This window comes from Kogia breviceps, chromosome 12, assembly GCF_026419965.1.
Source record: "Kogia breviceps isolate mKogBre1 chromosome 12, mKogBre1 haplotype 1, whole genome shotgun sequence".
In the NCBI taxonomy this organism is placed as follows: Eukaryota; Metazoa; Chordata; class Mammalia; order Artiodactyla; family Physeteridae; genus Kogia; species Kogia breviceps.
In genome coordinates this window covers 49570480-49591463 of record NC_081321.1, presented here as the reverse complement: position 1 = coordinate 49591463, position 20984 = coordinate 49570480, and the positions used below count along the sequence as shown (strand labels likewise).

The 20984-nt window shown below is 44.2% G+C and overlaps 1 protein-coding gene across 2 annotated transcripts in view; it reads left to right on the top strand.

Moving 5' to 3' along the window:
• PPM1H (protein phosphatase, Mg2+/Mn2+ dependent 1H) overlaps positions 1-20984 on the top strand; it is a 266407-nt gene that overhangs the window by 233945 nt on the left and 11478 nt on the right. For both annotated transcript variants that reach the window (XM_059082213.2, XM_067009683.1), the window contains one exon: positions 9000-9151. In XM_059082213.2, the coding sequence (XP_058938196.1) occupies positions 9000-9151 (152 nt within the window). The remainder of the gene's footprint in view (positions 1-8999; positions 9152-20984) is intronic.

The window sequence follows — 20984 nt, the reverse complement described above, 5'->3', positions numbered from 1 at the left end:
TCACGATATATAAATCAAACCGTCATGCTGTATGCCTGAAATTTATACAGTGATGTATGTCAATTATTTCTCAGTAAAGCTGGGGAAAAAAATGCTCCCCAAATTGTATAAACTTCAGGTCTTACAAACCCTGGATCCCCCTGTACAAAGGGGGAATGATGAGTTCTGTCTAAAGATACTTTGATAATTTACAGCAGTTGTATTTGGCACTTTTTTTTTAACCAGTCTTATTGAGATATAATTGACATATGAGATTGTATAAATTTAAGATGTACAGTGTTTTGATGTGTATACTTAAATACAGTTGACCCTTGAACAACATGAGTTTGAACGGCATGGTCCACTTATATATGGATATTTTTCCATATGTTATGGAAAAACCCAAATGAATTTTTTGGCCAACCCAATACTACAGTACTACACAGTCCGAGTTTGGCTGAACTTCAGATGTAGAGGAACCACGCATACAGAGGGCTGACTATATAAGTTACATGCAGAGTTTCGGCTGCACAGAGGGTCAGCGCCCCTAACCCCCTAGTTGTTCGAGGATCAACTGTATCGCAAAATGATTATCACGGTAGTGTTAGCTAACACCCCTATCACATCACTAATTACATTCCTTTTCTGTATAACTTGCAGGTATATAACCCAGTATGAAATACAGATTATGTATATACATTATATATAGTGTGTATATATGTGTGTGTGTGTGTGTATATATAATACAGTATATACACATTCTATTTAACTATAATCACCATGCTGTACTTTGGATTCCCAGGACTTATTCATCTTATAACTGGAAGTTTGTACCCTTTGACCATCATCTCTCCATTTCTCTCCCCACCCCCTGCCTCCTGAAAACCACCACTTTCCTCTATGTTCTACGAGTTCCGTTTTATGAGCAGTTTTCTGACTCTCTTCTCTAGTCCCACATGTCTGCAGCAGCATCTCATACATCTGCTTCTCAGTTGGGTTGATGCCCCCTTGGGGGTATATGCTCCCCTCCCATCACCACCACCACTTTGAAAATGTCTGGGGGAAAAACAATCACATGTTAAGAGTGTACAGAACTGCTTTCTTTGATTCTGATACCATCTGACCATATTATACGTACAGGAGAGACTTCATGCCCTAGCCTGTCCATCTCCATCTCTAATTCTCCAGTCTAGCTGTAAAAAATCACTCGTGATGCACCTGTGTGTCATCCATATGGATGGTTCCCATTAGGAACTGTCTTGAGATTTGCTAACCAGCTATTTGAATAAAACTACAATTTGAAATTTACTTGTACACACACCCAAAAGTCTAGCTTTTGAAATTTGTGGTCACACAAGGGAAGCCAACCTGTATATTGTGTCAAACATTCCTTCTCATTGGAGATTATTCCCCTCTGATCCTCTCCTGAACAATAATAATTTCACTTGAATGTTTTGAGTGAGTATCTTTCTTTTTTTTGCATTAATTTATTGTATTACCTCATATAAGAATAGTTTGAGGAGTTTGTTAAAGAATGCAAACCCCTGGAATCCACTTCCTGAAAATCTGAATCACTAGGTGTAGGGTGGGGTCCCAGCAATTTTCACATTTTTAGACACTTCTGCAGCAGGTGATCCAAAGACCACCCTTTGAATAACACTGTCATAAGCTGTTCTTCACTGTGTTTCAGGAACTTAATTTAATAATCCTAAAGTCATCCACACTCTAGTCCTAGATTGCATGATTCATTCTCACCATGCCTGTGGCTCTGTTCTAGGCTGGTAGGTTAGGGCTACTACACACCTCACTCTGCTTGATCATAGGTGTGCCGAGGTCTGGGCTGCTTGCAAGCAGTGGGGTTAACTTTGCCACATGACAGGTATCCCATAGCTTACCAGGGCTGATTGGGTCTCCTCTTCTAAGGCAAGATACACAGTAACTTGCTCTCCTGTTCACCAAAGATCCCTAAAATCCTGCCATTGTGAAATGGGTCCTGTGAAGTAGTAACACAGTGTGGTTATTATGTTCAGTCCCAATGGCCAGAAGTAGCAGCTACAAGAATAAAGAACAGTACTCATTTAATTATTTACACGCCGGGAGACCAGGTAACTTACCCTCTCAACCGGGACATTTTTGAGAGTCAGTGGGGACACTGTTAATAATTATGCTGGGAAAGCAGCACAAACCCAAACTATCTCAGGCAAACGGGGATGGATGGTCACTCTGCATCTGCCTCCCCCACCTCCTAAATGGATTTGACATGACTCAGTCCGTCTACATGGCACCCACTTACTTTCACTCGCAGGCTGGGATTTCCTCTGACCCTGATCTCTGCAAACGGGCATTTAAATGAACACAAATGTAATCCTCAAATGACTGACAAGCTGGATTCAAGTCCATTTGTTCACTGATCCATTCAGTGAGCCTTGGATTCTGTGGTGAACAAGCCATTGGAATCGCAGAGAAAGGAGTAGATGATAGGAGTGCCCCCATCTGTAAAGGAAATTCCTTCCTCTATAGCTTACCTCCCAAAGTTGTAAAGTTCTGGCCTCATGTGGAGAAGATGAAAGCCTTACACTGCTGTGGCCAGGCACTGGGTACAACTTTAGACTCTCTATATACTACCTAATATCTTAGCTGGTTTAGAAACTTTTTCAGTTATTAGATGGTATCCACCCTCAAATGGCAAATGTTTATTTTGTCTGTAGACTCCAAAAAAAAAAAAAAAGAAAAACACCAAACCTCAAGAATATCTGTGGTGCATTTCACATAGAAAATTATACCCACAGCCAAAACAACCAGCTCCTTTTGGGGTAGGAGGAACAGCCAACATATTTGTCATATTTAAATGTCCCTTGATTCATTTGCAGTCAGATGCTCTGAGGTCATGTGGTCAATCCCATCCAGATCGAACTCATCCTGTGATGAAAGAGCTGGGGAATGGTAGAGCCATAAGCATCCCCGGTGGCTGCATCATCCTAACCTTTCATTTCACAAAGGGAGACGCTGAAGATTTGAGAAGCCTCATCCCTTACCACTCCCCAGTGGAAATCCAGTACTGTAGGCAAGCCAAACTATGCAAAGCCACCCTACACACCAGCCCTCTCTCTCATCCCCAGGCATTGGCCCCTGCGGTTCCCTCTCCATGTAAGGTACGTGATACCCAAAGTCCTGCTCCCTGACACTCCCCATCTGGTAAATCAGTGCTTCCTCATTTCATATTCCTGGCAGGTTGTCAGGAGATTTTAAAATGTGAATGAACAAAGTGGTTTTGCCTCACTACTAAGGGGCAGAGGTGGGTCTCAAACCCAAGTCTTCTGCCACCAAATTCAGTGTGTATTTCATGACATCATCTAGTGTAGAGAGAATCACAACAGAGAATTCGGGTACAATCTTGGTGGCCTGCCAGCATGCCAGTATTGAAATAATCCACTCAGTTTGTTGGACTGTAATGAAATATGCTAGAGTTTTATTTTCTTCTGGTACAAGTGCTATGTTCAACATTCTGCAGGTTGAGCTTTTGGGTTAGTTGGCCACGGAGGGTGGAGAGGAAAAGAGTTTGTACTCTTCTTATTTTCCACCACCAGCCTTTACCTTGGGGACCACCTGACTTTTCTGCCAAAACATGATTGAGAGTCCCAATCAGTGTCAATTTTAAGTGAGACTTTAGGAAATGAACCCCAGGTCCCTTGAGCTCACCCTTAACTCATCTCCTTTCACCAAATAGTTTACTTTCAGGTGTATTGCCCTGAGATCAGAGCCGTAAAAAAATATAACATGCTGTGCATTAGAATTTGTAGTTCTCTTCCACATTATCTCATTTGATCTTTGTAACAGCTTTGTGAGAAAGGTAGAGTGGGTGTTATAATATTTATTTTTCTCGTCTTTTTTCTTCCCATTTTTTTTAACAGTGATTTCAGGGATGAGAAAATTGAGAGCTAAAGAAATAAAGGACTCGTCTCCAGTCCCAAGGCTGGTTAGAAGCAGAGACATGAAGTGAGGGCTCCTAATAACCCAGGCAGGGAGGGTTCTGCTCCTGTACACGGCTGGGCCTGAGCTGCTGGAGCACCTCGTCCCACCTCAAGTACTTAAATGGGAAAAAGGGTTTGGAGGATGTGCTGAGCTGATAAAGATCTGAGAGCCGTGAGGACATCCTAGAGGAGCAGCCGAGACTTGGCAAATGGAAGAATTGATGGATTCTTTTAAACAGTGGCTTCAGGAAGCAGCGTCAGCTTACAGCAGTATGAGCTCTCAGAGGCCACTGAAATTTCCTCAGTAACAGAGCAAAAGGGTGAACAGATATTAGACAGGCACTGAAACAGTAGCCAGCTGAGCACTGAGTGGGGGTTTGTCCCCACTCCCCCGTAAAGCAGGGGCCCGGTGACGTCGGTAAGAGTGACTCTAAGTGCTCTAGAGTTGGGGGGCAGCTATGAGAGCCGTCAGCACCTGGCTTATTCAGGGGCAGACTAGCCACGACCCTTGGTGACACCAGACTTCCTCTTGCTTCCCCAGCCGCCCCACCGCCAGTTCCCGAACACTGAGTGTTTTTTGTTTATTAGCTCCCCTGAGGATAGGGGACAAAAAGGAAAGGGTCTGCTACTCCTGTTAAATATCAGCACATCACAGTTTGGTGACTGTCTGGGAGCGTCGGTGTTTACAAGCTAAAACGGTTGGGTCACCACGAGATGAGGGGGTCTTCGGAATGGATCTCATATGAATTCTTTTTCTTTCTCTTTTCTTCCCATTTATTCTTTGTCTCAGCAAGTATGTCCTGAAGTTCTAGTGGTATTTACTCTATGAAAGTTACGGCAAGGCCCACAGAAGAAGTGCAAAATGGGATCTCTGGCCTCCAGAAGTTGAGTCTGGGGGGAAGAGAAGGTGACCAGCTCTCAGGGTGTTCACTGTAAGCAGAACAAGGGTAAATGGCCAGCAAGGGAAAGGGAAATGCTTCCCTTGGTGGTTTATTGTGTGGTTTCCAAGAGCTAGGCTCTGTGCTCTGCGCGGGGCAGGGTGTGTGTGTGGGGGGGGGGTGCGCAGAAACAAATAGGACAACTCAGACCTCGCCCCAGGGGAGCTTATTGCCTAAGACCATGTTTTCAAGGTGAGGTTCCCCCATCACTTGCATTGGAATTACCCTTGTTTACATAGGCTGATGCCTGGGCTCAGATCTACACAATCAGAATCTTTAAAGGTGGGTCCCTGAATCTTAATTAGCACCCCAAGTGATTCTTAAACACATTAAAGTTTGAGAATAACTACTCATGTGGAAGAGACAGACAAGTGAACCCAGACTGGTACAAATAGGTGAGTACTGTGCTAGTGAACATGAAAGGGATTGTGTCTGCAGAGGACCAGGGAGTAGAAAGGGAAATCCTCAGGTCTTCCTCAGGGTTACGCTGGCAGCAGAGGGTGGCACTGTGTCCCCCTCAGCCTCTCTTCTTCACCAGTCTAACACTGTGTCCAACATCCTCTTAATCCGGAGGAGTGGCAGGTCCCCAAAAGGAAGGAAAGGGAGGCACAGTAAGGGACCTGTGGAAAGTCACCTCACTGGTTCAGATCTCTGTTCACATGGTGTCTTCCCAGAGACACCCGCCTTAACCACATCTTCTAAGATGGCTCTCTTGTCACTCTCCTTACCTGGCTGACTTTTCTTCAAGCACCTGTCATCTTCTGGCATTGTAATTTATTTGTGTGTCTATTGCACCTAGTTTAGAAATCGTGAGAACTTTGTCACTTTTGGTCACAGCTGTTGGCACACAGTAAGTGTTCAATAAACACGTCGTGAAGGGTCCAGGAGGGCAGATGAATCCACCCCGGCCTCATCTCTCCACGGCTCAAATTCTGTTGCTCTGAGAAACAGCAAGAGTCTCAGGATGCCCGTGGCCTTTCTTGGCAGATGGGCACGTGGGAAGGAGCCACTAGGACCCTGCCCGTGTTCTCCAGATCCCCTTCCCACAAAGGCCTTTGCAGATCATATCTCTCCCCTCCCAGAGACTGTCTTCCTCATGTCTGAGTCCTGGGGAGCCACAGAGCCCGTTACTTTTGATGTGAAGCTTCCCGGAACATTAAGAAGCTATTTGAGGAATGGAACAGGGGGGTCCGGGGAGGCGAGTGTGGTCTGACTGAGGAGGCCCTGCAACAGCTTCGGGGAGGGAAGGTCGGGTCTCCAGAGCCCACTGGAATCCTTTGAAGCCCTAGCCGCTGGGGAGGATGAGCGTGCAGTTGGATGCCTTGCATGGCAGTCCGGCTTTTCCGAGAGCGTTTTCACAAAATGTTCTGCATCACAGGTTAATGTATAAGACACAAGTTGTAAGTGGAAAGTTGGCAAAGTCCTTTGGAAACTGGCTAAAGGGCAGGAAACAAAGGGTAGCGGTAAAGAATCTACAAGGATGTTAATTGGGGAGTGCCTCAGGGAATAGTGTTGAGACTAGCTGTTTATTATTTACATAAAAATTGCTTGGAGAATGGCACTGAAAGGGATTTTCACGTTGGCGAAGGAAACTGCATTAGAGAGTTATCTGTGGAAATGTGAAGAGTGGAATTAGGGAAGGATTCCATTTATTGATGGAAGTGAAGAGGAACATTTTATAACATGTTGCTATTTATCCACCCACACCCATTTTGTTGGCCAGATTTCCATTTGAATAGGACAGCTTCAGCTTAAAGCAACTCAAATCTCCACGCTTTGGGGGCTGCAGAAAGCACTTGAAGAGATTTCGGCACCCTACACACAGGGCAGGTCCTGAAATGAAACGGATGTTATCTTCGACCTTAGAAACCTCTCTTTTAAAAGGAGCTGCAGGGCAGGTGGCATCTCCTAGTTCGCTAGAAGCATAAGGTGCTACAAGCATCTGACATCCACATCTCCCTACCTCCCTTTATAAGAAACATTTTCTATCCTGTGGAGCTCAAAGTATCACAGAAATTTATTGTAGATCTACCCCAATAAGAAGCGAGCATTCTTTCGTAAGCAAAGTTATTGCACACTGGAAGTAACAACACAGTGACACAGGACTCGAAATTAGGAGCCCTGGGGTGACATTTGCTATTCTCGCTATAGCCTCCCCTAGGGGTAGTCTACACAGGCATCACAGAGGCCACTGAGCCCTTGGATTCCTTGTTACAGACCAGTAGGACTCCTCTGTGGCCTCAGTAGTCAGTGTGGTCCAGGGACCAGCAGCATCACAGGGGAGCAAGTTAGAAATGCAGGCTCTCAGGCCCCACCCCAGAAGTGAATTGGAATCTCCATTTTAGTAGGGTCCCGGGCTGATTCCTGTGCACATCAGCATTTCAGAAGCTCTGCTCTAAGACACCCAGGGACCACAGAAGGTAAAGCAAAGGCGATCTGGTTGCCTCTAGAGTAAAAATCGAACCACATGAGTTCAGCAGCCTGAAGACAAAATTGTGGCATTTGGGACTTTCCAGTCTGTTGTAAACTTAAGATTCCCCCCTCCTGTTTTCTTTAATTTGGTCTCATAGGGCACAGTACCTTCTCTAGAATGTAAACTTCCCCTGCCTTTTGAGAGGAAGATGTGAAAAGCCAGTCCAGTCTTCCCCCGAGTGCTCTCCTCCTGAGTGCGGTCCATGTGCTGCGCCATTAGTTAATTGTTGCCGTCTTGTTCACCGGCCACAAAGGCTGTTTTTCATTTGAGCTCATTTTCCAAAAACATTGTGGGCAAGTGTGGGGCATTTTGTTGTTTTCTGCTGCTGGGTGTAGGCTGTTCGTCCATAGGACCAGCCCTATGGACTGGCGGGGCGTCACTGGCCTGGGCAGACCTTCCTAAAACATAGGAGGCTTGGCTTTTGAAGATGTGGATGTGAACGTTCTGCAGGCCTCTTAGAATTGTGTTCTCTCAAGATCTGAGATGACCTGACAGTGATTGTGTGTGATGGGACGTGGGGACAGCTGCCTACACTCCATCCGCCTTCCCTCCCCTCCCTTCCCTTTTTTTCCCTTCCCCTGGCCTACACCTTTCACTCAGACTTGTTTTTAGAAAACAGGATAATGAGGTGGGGTTGAAAGAGTTGGAAGATTGATGAAATTGACCTGCCTTTGTCCTCAGCTCATGAAGTGGTGTAGGCTGGGGCTGGTCCTGTCAAATTAGTAGGGAATAGCAATGAAATCCCAAGCTCCTCTCCCTCCCATCCTGCCTGAGTAGGGGGAACATGGAGTTGTGGCCTAATGCAAGTAAGCCTTGATTTGTGTTATTATTATTTTTGCTAAGGTCACTATGTTCTTTTCCAAGACTTGAGGGGGATGTTCAAATAGCCAAGTCATTCCAGGTACTAGAGGTCAGGACAGACTTAAAGTCTGTTGAGACACACTTAGGAGATTCAGACTTGGCGTGTGTCCTTTGTGATTTAGGCTAGACTGAGGCTCCTCAAACCTGCGTGTAGTATCAGAGCCCCATCGCTGCATGAGATAAGTCCAGCCCCATGGGCCTCAGAGCGTCAGCCAAAAGGTTATCAATTGAGTACATGGAATAAAGTGTGTCTCCTTAGTCCTAGACCAATACACGCAGAGTAACTGCCTTGGATCCTAGACTGTCCTTATCTCCCCCGCAGACTGAGAGCTCAGAAGCAGGGAAATCTGCTGTTTATCTCTATACTTAGAGCACCCGGCACAGAGCAGGCCCTTAATAAATGTCTGTGGGATGGATGTGCCAAGGAAGGAAGGCAGCAAGCCTCCGGCTGCTCTTCTAGCTACCGCTGTATCTATTGTGAGTCATTGTTCCAGCCACATTTCAGGCATTACATTTTCAGTTAATTTCTTTCTTGTCAACTGTTTATTTATTGGGTTTATTCACAGTTGTGTTTGGGGCCCGATATGTCTATACAGCAAGTCTTCAAAGGAGGCTACCCCTGGGCCACAAAGCTTGCTGCATACCCAAGTGCCTTACAGCGCACACCTAAAAACCACTGGGCTGGGGAGGAAAAGGGAAGGGAAATCAGAAGCCAGTCTGCTAGGGGGAATAACGTGCTCCCAACTTCTTAAGCAGGGGTATTGCTATTCATTTCAGGTAAGAGTCTATGATCTCTCCAGATACGAGCATGGAGCAGACGATGTGCTGATCTTGGCCACTGATGGACTCTGGGATGTGTTATCAAATGAAGAAGTGGCAGAAGTAATCACTCAGTTTCTCCCTAACTGTGATCCAGATGACCCTCACAGGTTTGTGCATTTCTGTGATTGGAGGGTTGTTCCTCAAGCGGTCTTTCTTGTGACTGAAATAAATAATAATCTTGCACTTTTCATCATTCATTCTGATATAGATGGTTTAGTAACCAAACTGCAAAAGGGACTACATTTCTTATTAGAGGTACTTTCACAGCCAAATAAAAATCCTCCTTGAGTTAAACCTAGGTACAAGTGGTAAAGCATGTGTTTGCTGAGATATTTCAGCAGTATATGTTTCTCACATTCTTACTTCATATCCTACAAAGTGGGAATAATCCAAGTTGTGATCCTCCTGGTAAGAATGATAGCAAATGCTCCCAGCATTGACTTCCATCCGTTGATGAACTGTTTCTTTCAAGAAACGTTGGAAAGGAGAGAAAGATTAAAGTAGGGATTCCTCATAGCATGATGGCCATGTAAACATCCTAAATAACCCTAGGTGACTCAGAAATAAACAGAAATCCACTCTGGAGAAAGGCACCTTTCACTTAGAACACAAGGAAGTAAGCAACTGTGAGTGAACACCAACAGAAACAGTGGACAGCAGAGTTGGACCTGTAAATGTTATTGGATTTATCAGCCAAAAAATATAAATAAATATTTTAACATGTTTCAGAAATGTTTTTAAAAGCATTGAAATCATGCATAAGGACAAATGACTGCACAGATTTTTAAAATAAAGAAATGGGGGGCTTCCCTGGTGGCGCAGTGGTTGAGAGTCCACCTGCCGATGCAGGGGATGCGGGTTCGTGCCCCGGTCCGGGAGGATCCCACATGCCGCGGAGCAGCTGGGCCCGTGGGCCATGGCTGCTGAGCCTGCGCGTCCGGAGCCTGTGCTCTGCAATGGGAAAGGCCACAACAGTGAGAGGCCCGCGTACCACAAAAAACAAGCAAACAAACAAAAAAAAGAAATGGGACTTCTGGAGATGAAAAATATAAAAATAGGAACTACAAATTCAGTGGATTAAACAGATTGGAGACAGTTGAAGAGTACACTGATGAACTGAAAAAGTGATCTGAACAATCCAGAATATGGCTCAAAGACACAAAGAGAGGGAAAGTATGAAATGAGATTGAGGCTAGGAAGATAACTAAAAGGCTAAAAAGAATTGCAAAAGGAAATACTATAGAAAATGGGAAGAAAAAAAACAAGTTCCAATCCAGAATTGTTGAATGATATTAAACCTAAGATCCAGAAAGCCCAACAGATCTCAAGCAGAAGAAATAAAGAGATAATTTTAAGTAGATATTTTATAATGAAACTGAAGAACTTAAACATAAAAGATACTAAAAGCAGCCAGAAAGACAAAACAGATACATAGGAATAGCATTTACAGTGATAGCTGACTTTTCAAAAAATAACAGTAGAAGCCAAGACAGTGGAGTTATATCTTCAGTTGGCTAAGAAAAGCAGCTCACAATTTTTAGAATTTTTATATACAGTAAAGTATCAATAAAGAGGATGAAGTAAAAGCATTTTGAGGCAGAACAAAACTGAGAAATTGTACTGCCATCTAGCCTCCTCTGAAGAAGATTCTATAGGATGTTCTCAGATAAGAAAAGGAAATGATCCCAGACGGAAGATTGAGAAGTAAGATGGATTATTAAGCTATTAGTAAATAGGTACACTTAAACATACACTAACTATATAAAAACTGCAATAAGAATGTCTAATATGTGGTTAAAAGTGATAAAATACTGAATAAAAACAGCATAATAAATTGCCCAGTGGGGTTAGTAATCAGCTAAAGTATGCTATGGTTCTACTTGAAAAGAGGTTAAAAGTGTTTAACTTTAGACTTTAAATGTGTTTAAATAGCTAAGAAAACGAATGAAAGAATAGAAAGTGTAATTTTCAAACTAGTCAAGCCCACATAGAATTAAAAACCAAACTTCTAAACAACTTATAAATCAAAAAATAGTAATAAAAATTAGAAATTTCCAGGGCCTAAATAATAAGAATACTACATATCAAGACTTTAAAGGCTGAATTTTGAGCCTCCCACACACACACCTAATTTAATGAGCTATGCATAGATGAAAAGCTCTACTCATCCCTGACCTGCCAGAAGTGACTATATTCCTTCCATATCATAGAGGAACTTTTTCAAACCCTCCCAACCTCCCAGTTCTCCAGATCACAGGGACCCTGGAGCCCACAAGCTCCAGGCTCCTGACCACAGAAAAAGAAAAAGAGCCCCTTAACCATAGAGAAAGGTATTTCTCAGAGTAAGATCTAGAAACCTGCTTTGTGCTACTGGGCTAATTCTGCATATTATTCCTATAAACATGTACACAAGAATTCTTATAACTTCACAGTTCTGAGGGGCCACGGGAGTGGAGCTGTCTACTTGTGGACTGTGTGCTCTTTTCCTGCATATAGGCTGTTAGTAAACTACTGTCCTAACTTAAAAATTTAGGTCTGCAGTCCTTATTTCAACAACAGCATCTAGATTAAGAATTAAAAACAGGGGCTTCCCTGGTGGTGCAGTGGTTGAGAGTCCGCCTGCCGATGCAGTGGACACGGGTTCGTGCCCCAGTCCAGGAGGATCCCACATGCCGAGGAGTGGCTGGGTGCATGAGCCATGGCCGCTGAGCCTGCGCGTCCGGAGCCTGTGCTCCGCAACGGGAGAGGCCACAACAGTGAGAGGCCCGCGTATCGAAAAAAATAAAAAAAGAATTAAAAACAACAGAATAAACCCAGGAAAAGTAATGGAAGGAAAAATTAAAGATAACAAAAAAGAGAACAAATATACAATAACAATAAAGGGTAAAGCCAAAAATTGTTTCTTTAAAACAACCAACACATTAGGGAAATGCAAATCAAACCACACTGACATACTACCTCACACCCATTATGCTGGCTGTTTAAAAACAAACAAACAAAGAGCAAAAAACAAGTGTTGGTGAGAATGTGAAGAAATTGGAACTTCTTGTGCATTACTGGTGAGAATGTAAAACGGTACAGCTTCTGTGGAAGACAGTATGGTGATTAAACATATAATTATATCCATCAATTCTACTTCTGGGTATGTACCCCAGAATGAGTGAAAGCAGGGACTCAAATAGGTACGTGTACACCCATGTTCATAGCAGCATTATTCACAATAGCAAAAAGGTGGAAGCAACCCAGGTGTCCATCAACAAATTAAATGGGATAAACAAAATGCAGTATATAATACAATGGAACATTAATCAGTCTTGAAAAGGAATGAAATTCTCACACATGCTACAAAATGGATGGACCTTGAAGACATTATGCTCAGTGAAATAAGCCAGTCAGAGGAGGACAAACATTGTAGGATTCCACTTACATGACGTCCCTAGAGTTGTCAAATTCATAGGGACAGAAAGTAGAATGGTGGTTGCCAGGCCCCGGGCCGGGGGGATAGGGAGTTGGTGTTTAATGGTTATAGCATTTCAGTTTGGGAAGAGGAGAAAGTTCTGGAGATAAATGGTGGTAGTAGTTATACAACAATGTGAATGTACTTAATGCCACAGAACTATACACTTTAAAATGGTGAAAATGTTAATTTTTATGTTATGTATATTTTACCACAAAAAACAATTTCTCAAAAAAAAGCAAATGAAAAAGAAAACTAACTAAAGTAGATAAATTTCCCTTAAGACTAATCAAAAACAAGGGGGTCCAGCAAATAAATAATATTACCAATAAAAAACAGTAACAAGAGATGCAGCAGTAATGAACCTATACATATTCTTTAATAGGAACATTGTTAAAATATTAATTTTTCCTAAATTGATCTTTAGAGTGAGTAGAATTATAACCAAAATTCCAGTGAAGTATTCATGGAACTTTGTAAGCTGATTCTGAGATACATATGGAAGAACAAAATGCCAAGAATGTTTGTGACATTTCTGTATGGGTCTTACCCTTCTAGATATTAGTACAAAATCAATTAAGATGGTGCAGAAAAATTAAAAATGGATCCTTCCCTCACACCATACACTAAAATCAAGTACAGGCATGTTAAGACTTAACTGTGAAAGAAAAAGTAAATACAACTTTTAGGAAATAGCATAGGAGACTATTTTTATGATCTTATAGTAGAGAAGGATTCCTTAAACAAGATACAGAAAGCACAAACAAGAAAAGATTGATAACCTTGGCTACATTAGGATTACCAATTTTCGTTCTTCAAAAGACAACATAAAGAAAATAAAATGGCAACGTGTGAACTGGGAGAAGATCTTTGCAATTTGTATAAACAAAGAGGGATTCATACCCATAAAATATAATGAACTGTCACAGATCAATAAAGACAACACAAATAACCCAACAGAAAAATGAGCAAGTATCAAACAGGCATCACACAGAAGAAAATTAATGGCCAATAAATATATGAAAAAACTTCAACAGTCAGAGGAGTAGAAATAATTAAAAACATGTAGAACAGCTGCAGATGGATTTGTGAATTTGTAGAAAGACTGAAGATGGCTTGGCATGTGCATATCTTATAACCCAGAAGCTCCACTCTTAGGTCTGTACCCTGGAGCAGTGGTTCTGAAAGTATGGTCTTTGGTTCATACGGCATCAGCATCGTCTGAGAACTTGCTAGAAATACAAATCTTCAGGCTCAACCCCAGATCTACCAAATAAAACTGCAGCAGCAGGACCCAGGGATCTGTGTTTTAACAAACAACCCAGGTGTTTTTTTTTTATTCTGGTGCTGGTGTAATTCAATTTATACAAAAAGATATCCACACAATTGTTTTTATTATAAGAATTGGAAGCAGCCTGCATGTCCATCCATAGGATGGATAAACAAAGAAAAGAATAATTCACAGTCCTCAAATGAGAATGAACCAAAGCTGTGATCTTTAACAGGGAAGAATCTCAAAGACATAATGTTGAGTTTCATAAGCCAGTCATAGAAGAATACACATATTATGATTCTACTTACATAAAGTAGGAAGCTAACAATATATCACTTAGGGATACAAATATTAAAATTATAACAAAAAGCAAGAGAATTAACCCAAAATTTGGATAATGGTTACCTTGGGAAGAGAGGTGGCAGAGGGTAATGTGTGCTTGTGGAGAGGCCCATAGTGAGCTTCTAAGACATTTACTGGTAATGTTCTGTTCCTTTAGCTACATGGTAGATATATGATTGTTCATGTTATTTATAACTGTATATCTTTTTCATACATTTGTTTGTATGTTAGCTATGAGAGGCAGTGTAGTCAAGTGGTTAACAGTGTGGGTCTAGCCAGACTGCCTGAGGTTAAATCCTGGTTCTGCCCTTTCTAGACTTTGTGACCTTTGTGACCTTGGGGAGGTTTCTTAACCTCTCCATGCCTCAGATTCCTAATCTGTAAAATGGGGGTTCCAGTAAGTAGTCCTTACCTCATCCTTATATATAAAGTGAAGTGCCTGGTATATAGTAAGCACTACTGGGTATTTGTTGTTGTTATTCTATGTTTGTTGCTATACTTATATGTTTCATATATTTCACAACAACAACAAAAAATTCCCTCAGGAAAAAATTAAAGCTAGACATTCTTTCTCTTTCTAGAATTGTCTGTATAATTTTTCTCAGGCACAAAGGAATCGATGGTACTGCAAATAAGATTCTTTTATTTGAATTTGAATACATTTTTTTTCCTGTTGAGCTTTTAGTTTTAATCTGCGTTTTATATCCTACTTGTTAGCAACATTCTCCTGTTGATTTTCTCTACTGTAATTATTTTCATAAAGCTTTGCGAAGCCATCTGACAGGTATGAGTGAAAAGGCACCCAACACTTTTTAAAATCTCTCCAAGCCGGCTTGGTTTTCCTTACCAGCCCCCGTCTCTCCATGGCAACAAATCTGCCCTCCAGGGAGTGGTAACCTGTGCGCAGTGCTGTCACTGGGCAGGGATATGCCAGGTCAGAATAGGTTCCTAGGTTCATGAGGTCTGTTACCTACAGGGCTTACAGGGATCTCCATGGAACAAAAGGGCAGGAAAGAAAACGGTTTTGAATTTGCCTTTCAGGGAAGATGGCAAACCGAAGCCTAAGAAAGAATCCTGTGTCAGATAGATGAATGAGTGAAAGGAAAAGTTATAAAATGGGCACAGTTTCATTGCTAAAAGATGAAATATCTCGCTGGAGATCAGAAAAATTCTGGTTGGTTTTTAACATCTTAAAACAGTGAGACCTTATGGGGGAAGGTATCTTCTTTGCCAAATCATTCCCATTCAGATTCATTCATCTGGGAAATATTAAGGACCTATTTTATGAGCCATGGCCACTGGGGAAGAATTTGTGAAGAAAACAGACCAGGTCCCTGCCCTCTTGGAGTTGAAAGTCTAGAGGTTACAAAAGCATAAGGAAGTTAAAATATGAATGATTAAAAAGATAGTACAAGGGATAGGCAAGAAAGCTTCCCACTAGAAGGGATGTCTAAACTTAAACGTGAGGGGTAAATGAGTGTGTGCCAGCCAATGCAAGGTGGGGCAACATCAGGGAGAGAGAACATGGTACTTTCAAGGAACCCAATAGTCAGTATGGCTGCCTGGGCTTAGTGTGGGGTAGTGTCCACAGATGAGGTGTGAGAGGTGAATGGGGCAGGTCAGACCTCAAGCACTGACAAAATGAATGAATGTGAAGATTAGTTGGAGGGAAGAGAGTCTGTGATAATGATATGGAATTTGTGTAATTCATTCATTCTGATCCACAATCAGAAAACATTCTGGACAATCTGATAGTGAAAATATGAGGCATGGATTGTTTCTCTACCCCTCTGTGCTCCTTAGTAATTTAAGCCATATTGGGAAATCAGATAAACTTAATTTATTTCAAACTCAGGACTTAGGCATTATGTAAAATGATGTTGTCTTTCATGTGTGTGCCATATTTGCACGTATCTTTGTGATTTGGAAGGAGGGTACCACACTCACACCCAGGCTTAGTGTGTCTCCTTGGGAGGCCCATGGAGAGCTCAGTCCCAAGAGCCACGGCAGTGGGTTTCCTGACAGTGCCCTCCCAACCGGGAGCTGTTCTGACCTTGTCATGCAAAGTAGAAATAGGAGTGGAAGTCGCCCTAATAACTTTTCGCCTAAGTCATAATTTCTGTGATGAAGAAAGACCCACTATCATACCCTTCCTGTGGCTCTATGAGTTCTTACTCAGCCAGAAGGATACATTTCTCCCCAAATGTAGCCCAGGACCACAGGTTTGCCTATTTAGTCATGTGAGTGGTGGGAATAGAGGGTTTCTGGGTCCAGACCTGAGGGGTCTGACCAGGCTGGCCGATCGTTTGATGGCAAATGAGAAAGGGAAGATGCATTCTATAAGTTGGGCCTCCTGAGAGATAGTAAGGGCAACAAAGCAACCAGAACAACAAAATGTTTCTTCATTTGACGTTTTGAATGGGCCCTGTTTTACTTTGAGTTTTGCTTTGTGTTTGCCCAGTTTTGTCTAGAAATTCAGCAGGACAGAAGGAGGCAGGGCATTAGTCCTGTGACAGAAAGGACTTTAAGGTTTTGCCATTTGATTATTTGGCTTTTGTTCATGTTGTGTGTAGGTTTTTTCTTTTTCTTCTCCTCTTCGTTGCAGCCATTCTTGACAAATTGCTAGCACTGTCCTCCTCTGATGACATCCTTCCCAATAAAAAATTTAAAATACCATCTCCTCCTCCAGGATGCATTGTGAGGGAAGAGGTGATTAAGAGAGAGATATATTTGCAAAGATCTGACCCTCACACCATCCTCTCTGGCAGAGGTGGGGTAAAAATGAGCTATATGACCTTCCTGACCTCAGTGTATCTTATTAAGTCCTTTTGCTGTTTTGAACTGTCTCGAGAAAGGAACCAGAAAATTAAAAGAAGCCCTCGTGGACAGGCCAGAACATGAGTGCAGTTGCTCTTTTTCTTTCTTTTCTTTTTACTGGATTATGCCCTGAAGTGTAACAGAGCTGGCAGCTCCGTGCATCCTTTGTGGGGTCATGAAATGAACTGTTGATAGGAAATATACCAAGTTCACATTTTCAGGTGGCGTGGTTGGAATTCACGGGGGTTGGGCTACACAACCTGTCATTCTCTTTACTAATTCCAGTAAGATTCTCTTAGGAGGCCTGAACATCCTGCAAAATTTGGAAAGGGTGCTCAGAGAAAGGCGTGGAAGGAGTTTTCTGAGGCAAAATATCTCGGACTGATTATCTCCTCTGTAAGGCTGGAGGTTTAGTGGCAGGTCTCCCAGAAAGAATATTCAAAATGGAGGCAAGTAAGTACACATGCAAAGAAGATGCTTAGTAATATGTTAGAAAGGAATAAATTGTTAATATTACTAATGGAGATAGGTGTGGGCAAAGCTGAGTGGACCTCGGGCCAAAGAACACATGAAAACATGTCATGGATTTACATTCCAAATGCCCAGGCAAGACTTGGCAAGGATTTTTTTGCCCAGTCCTTCATTTCCCAAAACCTGTCTGTGGAAACGTCATCTTGGTAACTTGGACCAGATGACCCTCAGTGCCCCTGCCATGTCACTCTGGGGGCTTAGGAAGGGGTATTAAATCTGTAAGTACCAATATATTGTAAACTCCAGACAGCATCTCCCTAATAAGAGAAGCCTTCTTTTTTTTTTTTTTTTTTTGTGGTACGCGGGCTTCTCACTGCTGTGGCCTCTCCCGTTGCGGAGCGCAGGCTCCGGACGCACAGGCCCAGCGGCCACGGCCCACGGCCCAGCCGCTCCACGGCACGTGGGATCCTCCCGGACCGGGGCACGAACCCGTATCCCCCGCATCGGCAGGCGGACTCCCAACCACTGCGCCACCAGGGAAGCCCAAGAGAAGCCTTCTTGATGGTCATGCTTCAAATGTTCTTCATATCCATGCTGTCCTTGGCTCTGATAACTGTGTGCCTCATTGATGAGGAAGAGATTAATCAGTAGAAAGTTAAAAGTAAAACACCCACCAAAACTGACAGCAGGATATTAATGCAGGTATTAAATGCTAGTTTGTATTACTGATAATATGAACCATTTTGGCAAAAGACAAAGGTTCTTTTTAGGAAATCTTTCTGTGAGCAGGCTGAACTAACTTCTCCCACTACCATATGGTTTTGAAAACCTATGCCTCAAATGTAAAAAGGAAGGGGTCCTCCCATCGCCAGCCCCAACCTCACATCAGTTACAGGTTTTAAGAACAAGTTGGTGAGTGTTTTACCTTGTGTTGAAGACTAGATAAAGTCTGCATTTTTTTTTTTTTTTTTGAGGTACGCAGGACTCTCACTGTTGTGGCCTCTCCCGTTGCGGGGCACAGGCTCCAGACGCGCAGGCTCAGCGGCCATGGCTCACGGGCCCAGCCGCTCCGCGGCATGTGGGATCCTCCCGGACCGGGGCACGAACCCGTGTCCCCTGCATCGGCAGGTGGACTCTCAACCACTGCGCCACCAGGCCACCAGGGAAGCCCAAAGTCTGCATTTTTGTTTCTTTTGCAATGTTGAGCATATTCAGATCCGTGGGAATGTGGATGTCAGCCCACCATCCTGCCCTTGACAGCCTCTGAACTGCCCACTGCCAGGCCCACCTTTTCTTCCTCACTGCTGTTGATATGGCCATTGGAGCAGAGCTGTGTGGTCTCTTAGTTGGAACATAAGGGCATTTTATTAATTTAATTAAATTAATTAATTAGTTTATTTATTTATGGTTGTGTTGGGCCTTCATTGCTGCACGCGGGCTTTTTCTAGTTGTGGCGAGAGGGGCTACTCTTTATTACAGTGTGCGACTTCTCGTTGCGGAGCACGGGCTCTAGGCGCGTGGGCTTCAGTCATTGTGGCACACGGGCTCAGTAGTTGTGGCACGTGGGCTCAGTAGTTGTGGCACACGGGCTCTAGAGCACAGGCTCAGTAGTTGTGGTGCACGGGCTTAGCTGCTCCTCAGCGTGTGGGATCTTCCTGGACCAGGGCCCGAACCCACGTCCCCTGCACTGGCAGGAGGATTCTTAACCACTGCGCCACCAGGGAAGCCCCCATCAGGGCATTTTAAAGGGCTTCCCAGGGACGATGCAGAAGAAAATAGTCTGCTATGCCCCCTCCTATCGAAATGTTGCTGTTTGGGGTTTGAACTAAAATAAACTCACACCACCTTGAGAAACCTGGAAGCTGGTGCCGGGGCAGAGAGGTGAACGAGGCCTGGTGGGTGTTCTCGCCATCTCCCATGGGGGTGATAAGCTCTCCCTAGTCCGTGGCCTTGCACCTGCTGACACACAGACCCCCAGGGGACACAGGGACGGTGTCGTGGGCAGCGGCTGTCGCTGTTCCCGTGTCTCAAGGTCCTCCGCCTGAGTGAAGTCCCCGCACTCCAGGCGGGACAGAAGCTGGTGTGAGCACCTTCAGTGGCTTCAGAGCCAGACGAGGGACACATGTGGCTCAGCTCCCAGCAGTGAGCCTGAGGTGGGCCTCCTCCCAGGACGAGTTGCCTGGTTCTGAGTGCAACAAAGAGCCCCCTCCACATCGCCCGCCCTCACCCCACCTACCCCGTTACCACAGAGCCCTGCCAGTGTTCCCAAGCTTGGGAGAGCTTTTCTGCCTCTTCAATCTCAGAGGCCTGCTCAGAATGCAAAGAGGATTCCTTCTCCTGTTCCCATCATACTCTATTACTGCGGGGCCTCAGCAGATGGAAGCTGCCTTTTATATGCAAATATTCGGAACCCATTAATTCCCCAGTTCCTGCCACCTACCCTCCCTCTTGTAAGACCCTGTCTGTGCCATCCAAATGGCAAATAGAAGTTCCTGCCCAACTGGAACTGCTGGCTTTAAGGCCAGGTTACGGCCTGAGGCCTGAAACGGACTTATTTTTGACACTCCAATCTGCTGATTCAGATGTGGTCTTGTGGGAAGAGATTCTACAAAAGGTGGATGACTGCAGGCAAAACTCTTGGTGGGGGAGAGAGGCCTTTTATGTCTAATGAGGGAAATGCTTTAGGAAGCATTTAGGAAGGTTCTCTTTACCCCGGCAGGACCTTTGAGGCATGCACTAGCATTATTCCAGATCCAACAGGCTAAGGAGTTTCCCCAGAGACCCCGATGTGGGCGGTGGCGCAGCCAGGCTGGCACGCGTGGCAGCCCAGCCCTCATCCGGGGCCCTTCGTACACCCCACTGAAGAGGTGAAAGAGCTAAGAAGTGCCCAGAGGTGGCAAGGACGTCAGAGACGATGGAGGATTTGCCCTCTGGCCTCCTTCCACCCTGACTTCAGCATCAGTGGTTGTGAAAAGAGCCTCTGGCCTTCCCAGGGTCCTTTAGCCCCTGTTCCTTTTCTGCTTTTCTTCTCTCCCCTACTGTCCCTCCTGCTCGGCCCAAGGAAGCCTCTGCGCCAGGCCCTGTGTGCCTGCCAAGTCAGACCCCTCCCGGCCGCCGCCCCTTTCAGCAGAGCTCGGCCCATCAATGTGGAAAGCTTCAGCCAGAGAAGAAAAATGCTCTCAAAGTACAAAACTGGTCTCCCTGGGAGACTCTTCGTTAGGAGGGATGAGGACCCCAGCTACTCCCGTACTACTTCCCAGATGCGGTCTGACCAGGTCTTCCACGTGAGGCCCTCAGGCCAGGCCCTGCTGCCGCCCCACATCCAGCTTCCAGAATCCCAGGGCTTTCCGGCCCCTCGTCATCCCGGCCGGGGTATAACGGAATCCACGAGCCTTTTGCTGTCATCAGCTGTACCATATTCTTCTCTGCTGCTCTCCTGTATATTCTGTATTTGTATTTCATGATTTGACTCAAATTCTCTCCCGCCGCTCCCTGCACCCTTAAGTCACTGGCACGTGTGTCTTTGTGTTCAGCCTCAGCACCAAACTCAGTAGAACCCTCCTGTCTTACTGCCACATGA